Source organism: Octodon degus, unplaced genomic scaffold, assembly GCF_000260255.1.
Source record: "Octodon degus isolate 3935 unplaced genomic scaffold, OctDeg1.0 scaffold00131, whole genome shotgun sequence".
In the NCBI taxonomy this organism is placed as follows: domain Eukaryota; kingdom Metazoa; phylum Chordata; class Mammalia; order Rodentia; family Octodontidae; genus Octodon; species Octodon degus.
In genome coordinates, this window is record NW_004524707.1 from 7,367,420 (window position 1) to 7,379,886 (window position 12,467).

Below are 12,467 nucleotides of genomic sequence, written 5' to 3' on the forward strand. Positions count from 1 at the left end.
AGGAGGTCAGGCCTAGTAGAAAGACCCTGGGTCATTGGGGGCACACCCTCAAGGATTACCAGGGCCCCAATCCCTTCTCTTCCTCTCTTTAGTTTCCTGGTGATGGGGTGAACAGTATTGTTCTGTCACCTTCTCCCACCATAGGTCCCAAGGGCCAGTTATTCATGGGCTGGATCTTTCCAAATTTTAACTGAAATAAAGTTTTCCTCTTTACAAATAATTGTCTCCGGCATTTTGTTATATTGATTGAAAGCTTACTAACATCGGTCCCCAGAAGGAATTCCCATATCTTCATTCTGCAAGATGCATGGAACCAGGATGCTAAAAAAGGTGGACACACTTGCTGTATGTTGTGTACATAGGTGTCATTCCAAGGCCCTAGTAGAAATCTTGGGAAAAAAGAGACTTTACTAATGCTAATTGATGGTGACAACTTCACAACTATGGAGTGTTTTCATTTAACAGAGCAGAGTGATCTTGTGAGGTACCCAAGCGGGGATTACTATTTCCATTTCACAACAAGGAACCTGAGGCTCTAAGAGACTAAGGAACTTGCTCGAGTCTGAAACCTCCTGCCTTCTAGTTTATATACTCCTCAGATGCTTTGTGGTTTCATGAATCTGACATAAAACTGGAAGCCCTTCCAGTCATTCTGTTCATTTTGTTGTTCATTGTCCATGTCACCAAGTTCACCAGGAAAGCATTATTTTACCGGAGATCAAACTCAGAACTTTGCACTCACCAGGCAGGCACTTATGCTGCTGAACTATATCACCAGCCCCAGGAAAGCATTCTTCACAGCTGCAGATGAGGTTGGATGGGGCCCTGCTGCTGTCCATGAAAGCTTATATCCCTGCCTGCATTTATCATCCATCTTCCCATCAGAAGTGTTTTGACTTTATGTCCCTGCTCCAAACACAGCCTCAGTGCACAGTGCTTGTCTGGAGAGGGGGCAGCAGCTACAGGCACTCAAAAATCAACTGTTCTCTGCAACCATGAGGCTTTCACACCTCATGGAAATGGAAGATTCTCTTACTAACCACTGCCATCCTCAAGGTCATATGGCCTCCACTCTCACTGCAGAAAAGCTGGGGGGTGTTGTTTACACACCCACTTGAAATTACACTTGTACTGGAAGTGTAAACCACATGCCAGATTTAAAAGCTTAGTACTTTATACTGATTATATATTAAAATAATACTTCTAATACATTAGATTAAGTAAAATATATTATTAAGTTTAATTTACCTATCACTTTTCACTGTTACAATATAGGTATTAGAGAATTTTAAATTCCATATGTGATTCATACTCATATCGCAAAGTTCTGGCCTAGGCTTACATAAGACATGATAAGGACTTGAGCTTTCATTCTGAGTGATATGGCTGCCATAAGAGAGTTTTTAGGCCCAAAATAACAGTCTGATTCACTTGTGTTTTAAATGGAGCCCCTTTTGACATGTTAAGGGAAGATTGTAAGGAACATCAATAAAGGCAAACCATTGAAGAAGCTGTCCAAATAATTCAGGGAGGATGGAGGCTTGAGCCAGCTAGTATGAGAAAAAAAAAAAAAAGAGTAAAAAATGAGTCCTAGCTTTTGGTCCGAACAACTAGAGGCATGCTATTTACACAGAAAGAGGAGGGAGAAACAGTTTTGGGAAGAAGACCAGAAGTGTGGTTTTGGATATAATCTGAAATGCCATTTGGTTTCAAAGTGGAGATGTTGAGAAGAAAAATGGGAGTTAAGATGCTGGAGTGCAGGGTGGAGGCTGAGTGGGAATCTGAATTCGGGAGTTATCATCATGGGTTGCAGTGTAAGGGAGCAGGTATAGAGGAAGGGGTGGTCAAAGTCAAGAAGACCGATGGCCCTGAGGAGCTTCCATGTTCAGGCACTGCCTAGACAAGCAAAGAAAGCAGTGAATGGGCAAGGAAGTACAAGGGACCAGAAACCAAGTGAAGAACATGTTTTAAGGAGAAGGAAGTGAACAGCCGAGTCCCATGTTCCCAAGAGTGCCAAGCAGAGGAACACAGAGAATTGAACTTAGCAACCTGAGAGTGACCAGTGGTCCTGACAAGCTGGTGACAGGTGAGTTATGGTGGCAGGAACATGATCAGAACAAGTTCACAAGAAAGGGGGGGTTGGAGGAAACAAATACAGACAAATCTCAAGGAGGATTGCTATAAAAGGGAGTGAAGAAAATGCTGATGGCTGAAGGAGTGTGATACATGGTTAAGAAAAGTTTGCTTCTTTTCTTCCTTCTTTTTGATAGGATCTTGCTACATTGCCTGGCCTGGCCTTGAATTCGTGATTGGAAAGAGCTGCCTGACTCAGCCTTCAGAGTACTGGGATTACAGGCATTCACTGCCATGGCTGGCAAAATATGCCATTTTTAAAAGATGGGAGACAATTTCAGCATGTGTATGTGGAAGTGAGCCAGTAGACAGAGCAAAATGGATGATGCCAGGAGGGTGAGAATTCTGCAGTTTTTCTAATCTCCAAAGAGTGTGCTCACATTGCTCATTCATGTTTTATCAACTTGAGATATCATTTGTTGATTCTCTGCTATGATACATAAGCTTCAGCTTGCCTACATCTCCTCCTCATCTCCCATGTACTTTTGTTCCAGTGTTAACCTAGAACTGTGACACTGTGTCCCACTGCCCCAACATTCCACCTTTGCAGTTTATCTATTGGTCACCATGATTGTCTATTTCTTAATCTATCAGCTGTAGACAGCATCTCTTGATTTCTCACCTTATGTGATGAAGGTGTTCACACCTCTACCCTGCCCTCTATGTGTCACTCAGATTTGGGAGATATGATGGGACAATAACACAATATTACTCTCCTTTACATATGAAATACCCTGTTCCTGAGCAGTCAGACACCTACTATTCTCATGAGAGAGAACAACAGTGGCAGAACGTGGGCTGGTGAGATGGCTCAGTGGTCTAAAGCACCTACTTAGAACAAGCTTTAGCAAAGCACAGGGACCACAGTTCAAACCCCCAGCACCACATGCCAGCCAGTCCCGCCCCCTGGTGGGCTGAGCTGGCCACACACACACACACACACACACAATAAATAAAAAATAAACTTAAAAAACAGTGGCAGAATGTCACAGGGCCTCTTATAGTGTCTGTTTGGCATGGCCTGTGTCACTTAGACTCATATTCATTTGGCCAAAGCAAGTCATATGCTAAGCCCAATATCAACAGGGAAGAGAAGTAGTAATCTCCCCAACAGGGCAAGGCCAGGCACAGTATCAGGCAAGAATACAATTTTCTTTCAAGGAAGATGCTGCATGACTGAGAACAATAATTTAATCTCTCATGGTTTCACTTCCTTTCTATTCTCCAACTTCTACAAGCTGTGTTTTTCATTTTATATTGCCAATGCACAAAGCTTTCACAAGCTCTTTTACAGCTTTTCTCAAGGAGTTTTCAGGGTTTTGTTGTTGATTTTCAAAAGTTAAAAAACACCTAGCAGCAATCATTTCTATTATTGTGACTAAGCACACAGTTTCCCACAGAGACAGGGAGCCCACACCACTGTTCCTAGGACAGAGATGCCATGTGTTTAAGAATCTGGCTTGCATTCCACCATATAAATCCACAGCTCAAAACTGGGCCATGCTTTGGATCACTGCATGACTATGCCTTTCATGAAAAAAAAATGTTGGGCTTTCCTGAAGTTTCTGATTATCTTGCTTTTTCCTTGTTGATAAGAGAAGCATAAGGCGTATATGTCATATCCCTAACAGCCTCTCAATTCTTTCTCATTCATTATTGTTTGGCTTCTTCTTCCTTGTCTTCTTCCTCTTCTTTCTCTTTCTCTCCATTTCCTTCTCCTCCTGCCCTCCCACTTCATCCCTGATGACTTGATCTAACTGAGCAGGCTGCTTCACTTTTAGATCTTAATGCTTTTGCATGATTGATTGATTGATTGATTGATTGATTGATTACCAGGAATCAAACTCAGAACCTTGTGCTTGGCAGTCAGGTGCTTGTGCCATTGAGCTATATCCCCGGCATGACTTTTTGTCTTTCTTACACTTACTAACTGCCTTCTGTTTTTCTTGCTTTCTTTCTTTGATTACAACCTTAACTTTTTGCCTTATTCCAATAATACTTCCCTGTCTCACGTCTCATGTTATCCTCAGAAACTGCTTTCCTGGAGCAGTCCTACTGTAATGAAGACTGACTGCCTTTCAGGCCTGTGGAACAACTTCATCCTGGGGTTGCTTTTCATGGCTGCCTGAAGGAAGATCCATTGTTTTTTGGATATCATATCTTCTTTCCTGCTTACTCCCTTGCTATGCTGAAATGCATCTTCAAGTATCTTTCTTAAAAAGGTTGGTCCTTGGCCCTTGCATGCTTAGGCCAGATGACCTCTATTGTCTACTCTGGGAGTAAAATTCTACCAGTATGTATTCATTTATAATATACTATTTCACAGAGAAACTTAAAATAATTGCTACTCTCAAGGAATTTACAATCTATTTGTATAGACAATAAATTCTCAAAACAGTAACATAAAGTCACTAATACAAAAGATGTCACATGCTAGGGCTCAAACCATCAGTTTGAGCCTTAGGCCTAAAGGAAAGAGAGAAACTAAACCAGGCTGTGGAGCTCTCTTACTTGGGAAGGAAAAGTTTTAGTGATGACAAAGAGCAGGCTGCAGATTAGGGATAGATTAAATGTTTATGTGGGTTTCAGCAGTAGATTAATGGCCAGCGTTAGTCTGATAGAGTGGTTAACAATCAGTGGGAGCCCTTCTCTCTCCAATTTTGCCTGTCACTTTCTGATTCATCCACATTTTTGTTTTGCCAAATCATGGCAGATGTTAATTTTAATTATGGAAGCACAATTATATCTTCACCAATAGACAAACTTTCTGACCATCTTGGGACATAACAATGAACTTTGGTTATATACATGAATAATGGCATATGCTCATAAAGTCCCTTCCTGTTGGAACATGGTGATACTGGTAGTGATGTATATTTTCTTTTGTTTTTTGTTTTTTTTTTTTCGCACAATGAATCAAACTTTAGACCTAGAGCTTGCCAGGCAAGCACTGTGCCACTGAACTCTATCCCCAAATTAGTAGTGGTCTTTATCAGTAAAGTTTTTCTGAATAGGCTGGAATGACTCTCCTTACCATGGTCTACTTTAGGAAAACGTTCCTCCATGTTCCAATGAGAATCAGAGTGACATGAATCACCTCTTCTTCTCCAGCACCCACAGGAGAGGAAACGTTTCTCTTAGACCTTGAGCATTATTCTGACAGCACTGCTGCTCACATGGAGAAAAAGTGGGGGAATTTTAATGACAGGGCATCTTCCCCAGGCTGGAGAGACCTGAGACACCTACATCAGAGGGGGAAAAATGAGCCTTCATACAGCCCAATGCTTATTCTCTAATCCAATCTGCAAATAAGGAAAGGACTTGCACAGAAGGAAAGTTTCCAGAGGAAAGAGAAGAAATGTTCAGATCAGGGTTCTGAGCAGTTTCCAGAGAGTGGGTGTGTAGTGCTGGCAAATGCTGGCAAGTATTGGGGGCTGCATGATGGGTTTTCTCAGCAGGAACTAACCAACCACACTTCCCTCTGGGAGGCGTGTTCGGGACGCCCCTTGTATCCTCCAGGAAAAATTAATCGCTGCTAAAACATGGACTGTTCCTGCCACCCTCGTAGCACTTGGTGAATTCAAAGTTTGTATTGATTTTCCTCAACAGTCTATTGCCTCTTGACTGATTTATTCACCCTCACATTCCCAGTGCCTGGCATGTGGTGGATGAATGAGTGAATGGATGTGAAGAAGCAGCATTTTATCAAAGGGCAGAGCCAGCATGAATATGCAGCTGTTCTGGGGCTTCAGAGAATGGGGTCTGTACCAAGGGGAGGACTTCCAAGGGCCGCTCTGGGGAAAGGTAGGGATGTAGTAGCACCAAACAACCATAGGCAAACACCAAAAAAAAAAAAAAAAAAATCCACAGTCTTCATGGTCTGCCCAGAGTTCCACAGTGGGGAAGAGGGGAGTAGAGAGATCAGCATTACTCAGAAGCTACACCCACAGCTACAGTAACTGCACCCAGAGGTGGGACCAGGGTCCAGCAAGGACAAAACAGACCAGCAGCTCAGGAAAACATCCTGAAGCCAGTCATATTGTATCCTCCTTGAAATCCAGGGGATGGGGTCTCTGACTAAAAGGTGAGAGATACCATCTAAGGTCAAGTAGTCCATGCTCTGTGTGGATAGGAACCAGACCTATACAAGCAGAAAACTGCATAGTAGCAACCAATGCAAAACAGCAAAAAAATAAAATAAAATAAGGCCTAGGTTAAGTTACTGAAAATTCAGAAGTCTCTACACCCACAGCTCACCTGTTTTATTGCTTTTGCAGTTTGCTTATTTCCCCTTTATATTCTCCTGGTTTCTTAGAAAGTTTTGTCTTTTTAAAAAAATAAAAATCCCATGAGACTCTGCTTTCACAAAGGGAACTGCAAGGAGGAAGCTAGCTCCTTGAGAACAGGCATCAGGATGAGCCAGGGGATGCTGTCGTTGCTGCAGGCTGAGGGTCAGTGTGGCCCAGGAGCAGGTACAGGCAGAAGGTAGACAGTGCTGTCTCTGGGACTGGTCTACAGAGCTGACTCCCTCCCCAGAAGACGCTTGGCATAGCCCTTGCCACAGGGCAGCCAAGCATTTGTTTCCTCAAAAGCCTACAGGATGGCATCTCACCGCTTAAAAAAAAACCCAGTAAACTAAAGGTGAATCCTAGCTTGAGGTTCACATCCTATGCAGAGATGGAAAGGCAGTCTACTCCAGTGGTGGAAATTTCTGACACAATTAGATTAGCATCAGCTCACTTCAGTGGGGTGTGGGCCTGTGGATTGCTGCAAGCATCTATAAAGGAAAAATCCAACTAAAGGCTGATTAACTTTCTGCTCAGACAAGATCCCCCAACCACAGCAGCCCCTTGGGCAGAAAGATGAGTAAAAGCCTGGGAAGCCCACGGCTCCTGGTGGGCAGCCATGGGTTTGGCGACCTCAGCACACCATAGGCCCTTCCAGTCTCAGAAGGCCGTGAGAAAGGCCAAGGAGACCAGAAAAGCACTTGCAGCTGACCTCTGCTCTTGAGAACTCTGTGCAGTGCTCCCTCAGAGCGGGCTCTCTGGAGAGGTCCAGGGGTGCCCGCCTCTGCAGCTTTCTCCGCAGGCGGAATGGGGGGCACCCCTGCGCCCAAAAGAGCAGCCCGTAGGAAGCAGTTGGGCTGGAGGTGGGGTAGGGCGCTGGCAGAGAAGGAAGAGCAGGGAGCCGTCCTGTTCCCCCTCTACTTACCCTTCAGCTCTGCCACTGTGATGGGACTCCTTAAAATTGGGTGCACTGATACTTCCGGGCAGCAGACATGAGAGTGCCTGACAATGGCCCAGCAGGCTCTCTGCTTTCTCTCCGGCACCTCCAGCCAGGGCAGTGGGGTCCCAGGACATCCTGGGCACCAGTGACATCGACCCGGGCCCTCAAAGTCCCAGGGGTCCCCTGGAAGCAGCCAGGAGCCCAGCTACAGAGCCCTCACCCTCACCGCCTGCACCTCGCGCTGCCGAGCTGGCTCTCCCCTTCCGCGGCTAGTTGACCCCGCGGCCACTCAGAAGTGAGCACCTAGGGCGCCCAGACCCGGGTCCCGAAGGCTCCGCGCTCCCCGAGAGACGACTCGCGTAGGCAGGCGCGCGGACGGGAAGGAGGGGCGGATTTGGGGCGCTTGGGCTGGAGCGGGCGACTGCAGCTGGAGCCGTCCGGGCGCCACCCGCTGGCCCGACGGTCATCCCGAAGTTTCGGGCCGCTCCGGACTGGTCGTCCAGCCGCGGCCGCTGCCCCCACGCAACTCTCTGGGCGCCGCTCCTCTCTCTGCCACCTGCCGGGCGGCGGGCGCCGGGTCCTAGGGTCGCGCTGGCGCCCAGCCCTCGTCCCTGCCACCCCACAGGGCCGGGGGCGCGACCCACCCGGTGCTTACCCAGTCCGGGCACGAAAGTGTTGAGGAAGAGGCAGAGGACGGCCACAGGGAAGGGCATGTAGGGGATGGCGGCGCGCAAGGGCCCCTTCTTCTCGCGGACCTGCACCACCACCCCGCTGGACGAGGCCGCCCCACGGGGGTCGGCGGCAGCCGCAGTCTCGGCGTCCTTGTGCGAGGGCTCCATGGCGCGGCGCTCCGCGAGCGCACGGAGCTGGCTACAGCGCGGCTCAGGCTCCGGCTCCGGCTCCGGCTGCGCCTCCCGCTCCGGTGCGGCGCGGCTCGCAGAGAAGCCAGGCCGCCCGCGTTCCCACTCGCCGGCCTCTGCCGCGCTCCACACCCGGAGGAGGGCGGGGAGGGCAGCGTGACACGCGGTGACAGCGCTTCAGCGCCCCTCCCCGCCAGGCCTTCCACGCCCCCTGCCCAGCCCCCCCTCCCCAAAACCGTCGCCCGCGCACGGTACGACAGCAGGGAGAGGGGAGGAGAGAGGAGAGGCCGTAGAGGGCGACGCCCGGAGCCGTCGGAAAAGCAGGCTCAGTCCCGCTAAGGAGATGGGAACAGGGGACAGGCGGGAACAGGGGACAGCGTGAGTCTTCGCTTCACTCTGATTTAAGTGGTTGTGTGTCATTTGACGGAGTAAAAGCAATTCTGGAATCGATAATAGAGTTGCAAGCAGGAGATAGCATTTCAAATATCGGGCCAGGTCTCCTCCACAACACGCACACGTGCACGCACGCACACGCACACACACACACGAATATCACACGCTCCATGGGCGGGGAAGGCCCGCTGCACCTAAGGGGCTTGGGGAGCCACCCTCCGAACTGTGCTTCGTGAGGACAGCAAGGACAGCGCCAGCTGATGCTGGCAGGGAAGTAGGAGGGGTAGAGAGAGCCCCAACCTGAAACTCAGGTTGAATTCAGCTTGTTTACTGGGGGCTCTGCCTTCATCTCTTCACTTGGAAAAATAACAAATGGATCAAAAAAACGACCTCGTACGTGAAGGAGGCGGCAAGTCTTCGGGGTTCTCCAGATACTCAGTAAACCCTCTAGCTAATTGGAAGGATGTAGATCTACTTCCTTCCCAGTAATTCTTTCTCCAGGAATAATAATTGATCAGCACTAAAACAGTGGAGGGGGGAGTCAGAAGGGAACTGAAAGAACATAGATTATTCTATGAGTACCTGATAAAGTAATTTTAAAAGTGAATGGCCAGGCATGAGTGGACACACACACTCACCTATAAGTAGCTTAGGTCTAAGAGTCAGAAGAAATGGCCTAAGTCTTGGGTTCTGTTCAGCCACTATGACCGGTATGGCTTATAAGCACAGGATTTCATTTAACACACATTTAATGAAGGCCTATTATGACTCAGGTGCTGGGAGGAGAAAAATGGATAAAACTTAGCCTTGCCTTTGGAAGTCCAGCAGATGAATGGAAGGGTGAAGCTCCAGGGATTGGACTGCAGAGACAGAGCCACCCGGTGAGCTGAGGGATGGGCCTCTCTGGGAAACCAGCTAGTGTGAGGGAGACTCTAGGGAGGGCTCCCACAGAAAATAACACCAGTGAAATGTGAACAGTGGTCAAAGTACTTGCAGTTATTTCACTGTAAACAAATGCTTACCTACCCAAGCATTCTTTACCAGGGACCATTCTAAATACTGTACATACTCATGTAGTCCTTCCTTTAACTCTATGAAGTATTATTTATCACACCATTTTGCAGATGGAAAAAAATGAAGCCTAAAGAGGTTAAGTAACCTGCACAAACTCACTCATTGCAAAGTGATAGAGCTTGAATTTGATAACAGGTAATTTGGCTCCGGGTTCCATGCACATAACATTTACATTTCATTCACAGGCTTAGAAAATAACCCATATTCTTTGAATATATTCTTTGAATGCAGGTTTCCTAGACTATGTCAGGGCCGCTCAATTGGTATTATTCCTGGGGAAATGGGATTTTAATGAAGGAAATAGATGTGCATTTTCCTATTTCCAGGTGATTTGGTAAATATTTGGTTCTTTTCCTGACATCCAGCAGAAAACCTCTACACGTACAAAAGATGGTAACCTAGAAAGTAGGAACTATTCCTAGAACTATGGAATGACTGGGATTAGGGCTGGGTGGATAGGGGCAAGAGCTGGACTTGGTGAGGGCAGCAGGTGTCTGGTATTGAGAGTCAAATTTGTACTCCATCCTGGTAGTGATGGGAAATCCCTGAAACATTTTCACCCAGGTATTGCATAAGTGATCTACTACTATTATTATGCAATGGATTATTCTCAAAGTTAGCTCTAATACAACCATTCAATTTATTGCCTCAGTTTCCCAAGGCAAAGAGATTAGAGCTGCCGAGACAGCTCACTTTTGATTGTGTCCAGAGCTTCAGCTGGGGAGATTCAAATGACTTGGGCTTTTCACAAAATGATGGCTGGGTTCTCCTGGACTGGACTTCCTGAGAGGAGGCCTCCTAGCATGAGCATTGCAGGACCAGGGGGAGTTGTGTGGACCTTGCTACCTTCACTTTCAAGGTCTTACAGAGTCCCTCTGGCAGAGCGCAACTGGCCAAAGCATTCATAAGCCTGCCCAGATTTAGAGAATAGCCCACCTCTTAACAGAGAAACATCAAAGAAGGAGGACCCCAGTCACCATGGGAGACTTGACTGGGAAGATATGCAGTCAGCAGTGAGGAAGACAGGCTGGAGGGACTGAACTAAGTAACTCTCTCAAGTGGGTTCGATGTTGAGGTAGAAAGAAAGCATTTCCTGACCTACTATGGTGGAGAATGGGCATAGGTTACTTTCCAAAAGAAAACTAGACATGGTTAACAAAGAAGAAATGGTGAGTCTGAGATACCCAGAAGAGGACACTCAAGGATTAAGAGGCCAGTCTTGGTCATCGTCTAAACCAGAGTTGGGCATTTAGTCCAACTGAAGTTCAACAGGGCAGTTTGGGCTGCAGTGATGGGGGCCATGAGTGTACAAATGGTAGTCAAAGTGTGCAAATGTGAACAGTTAGGCCATTAAGTAGGAGGAAGGAGGGAGAGGAAAGGGCCTCGATGGAGAAATGTGGTGTTCTGCAGAAGCCAAAACAGAGACTTTAGTAAGGATGCAGTCAGTAGTGGCAAATGCCCTCAAGATGCCAACTGGACCTGGAAGTTAGGAGATCAGCTCTCCTTTCTCAGGTGCCATCTCAAAAATATTTGTTTGTTGAGACATTCTCTCTATATAGTTTATATTGGTCTTAAACTCATGGTATAGCCCAGGCTGGCCTCAAATATGAGGCAATCCTCCTGCCACAGCCTAAGTGCTGGGACTACAGGTGTGCACCACCACAACTGGCTCATCTTGAAAGTTTTGACTACTGTATCCATTCTCAATATGTTAATAACATTCTTTCTTTTTAAATTTTTTTTAAATCTCTTGCTTATTTACTTACTTAGTATAGGGTCTTGCTACTACAGCAAGGCCAGCCTGCCTCACTGGGGCCAGCACAGCATGCAGTACCTGGGATTGAACCTGGGTCTTGCACTTGCCAGGTAGACAGTTATACCACTAAGCTATCACCCCAGTCCCAATAATGTTCTTTTTACTGTCCTCTTTTAACTTTTTTTTTAAAAAAAGTCTGTTAAATCTGTAGTCTTTTTTTTTTCAGTAATGAGGATTTTAAACAGAGCCACCAGACTGAACTACATCCCCAATTATTTTGTTTATTTTTAATGTTCAGAGAGGATCTCACTATATCTCAGTTGCTTAGGCTGGGCTTGAATTTATGGTCTGCCTGCTTCAGCCTCCAAGAGTGGTGGGATTACAAGCATGCACTGAACATTCAACTTCCTCTTTCATTCCTGATATTTCTCATTTATGCTTTCTTTTTTCCCCCTTGATCACTATAACACAGGGCTTTTAGAGTGACCATTTGATATTGTGACTGTAGCTGCCATTTGTAGGGGAGTTTAAGATCTAAGCTACTTGGTGTAGGAAGAGTCCTCCAAATAAAAGTTAAAACTTTAAATAATAATCTTCAAAAGAAATAGACACAAACACAACAAGGGAAACAGATCAAACCACTGATTACATCAGCCAACTAATAATACATCTAGGTCAAGCATTTGGTCATGAAGATAGAATCTATTTCTTGGCCTTGTTCTGTCATTGGCTGAGTAAAGCACATCAGTTTTGGGCCTCTTTTATCAGAAAAAAAACATAATATTGCTGAAGTTAGCTTCCAAACTGCCCAAGGATTTCACTTCTCATAGCATGAAAGATAGACTTTGTTTGAAACTCTGTGTCTCTGAGACTCAAGTCTCTAAAACTGGAAATAATACCTGTGTTATTTGGGTATGTATGGACTAATTAGTAAACACACAGCAACTGAGTCAAACTAATAGACACCTAACTCAAATTTAGTCTATGGGGAAAAAAGAAATCTATGGATATGACACGTTTTTTTT

At 46.2% G+C, this 12,467-nt stretch overlaps 1 protein-coding gene across 2 annotated transcripts in view; it reads right to left on the reverse strand.

The window, feature by feature from the left end:
* Nucleotides 1-8,319, reverse strand: part of Stum (stum, mechanosensory transduction mediator homolog) — a 56,699-nt gene extending 48,380 nt beyond the window's left edge. For both annotated transcript variants that reach the window (XM_023701239.1, XM_004641171.2), the window contains exon 1: nucleotides 8,015-8,319. In XM_023701239.1, coding sequence (XP_023557007.1) covers nucleotides 8,015-8,198 — 184 coding nt within the window. In that variant the 5' untranslated portion in view covers nucleotides 8,199-8,319. The remainder of the gene's footprint in view (nucleotides 1-8,014) is intronic.
* Nucleotides 8,320-12,467: the final 4,148 nt, after the last annotated feature.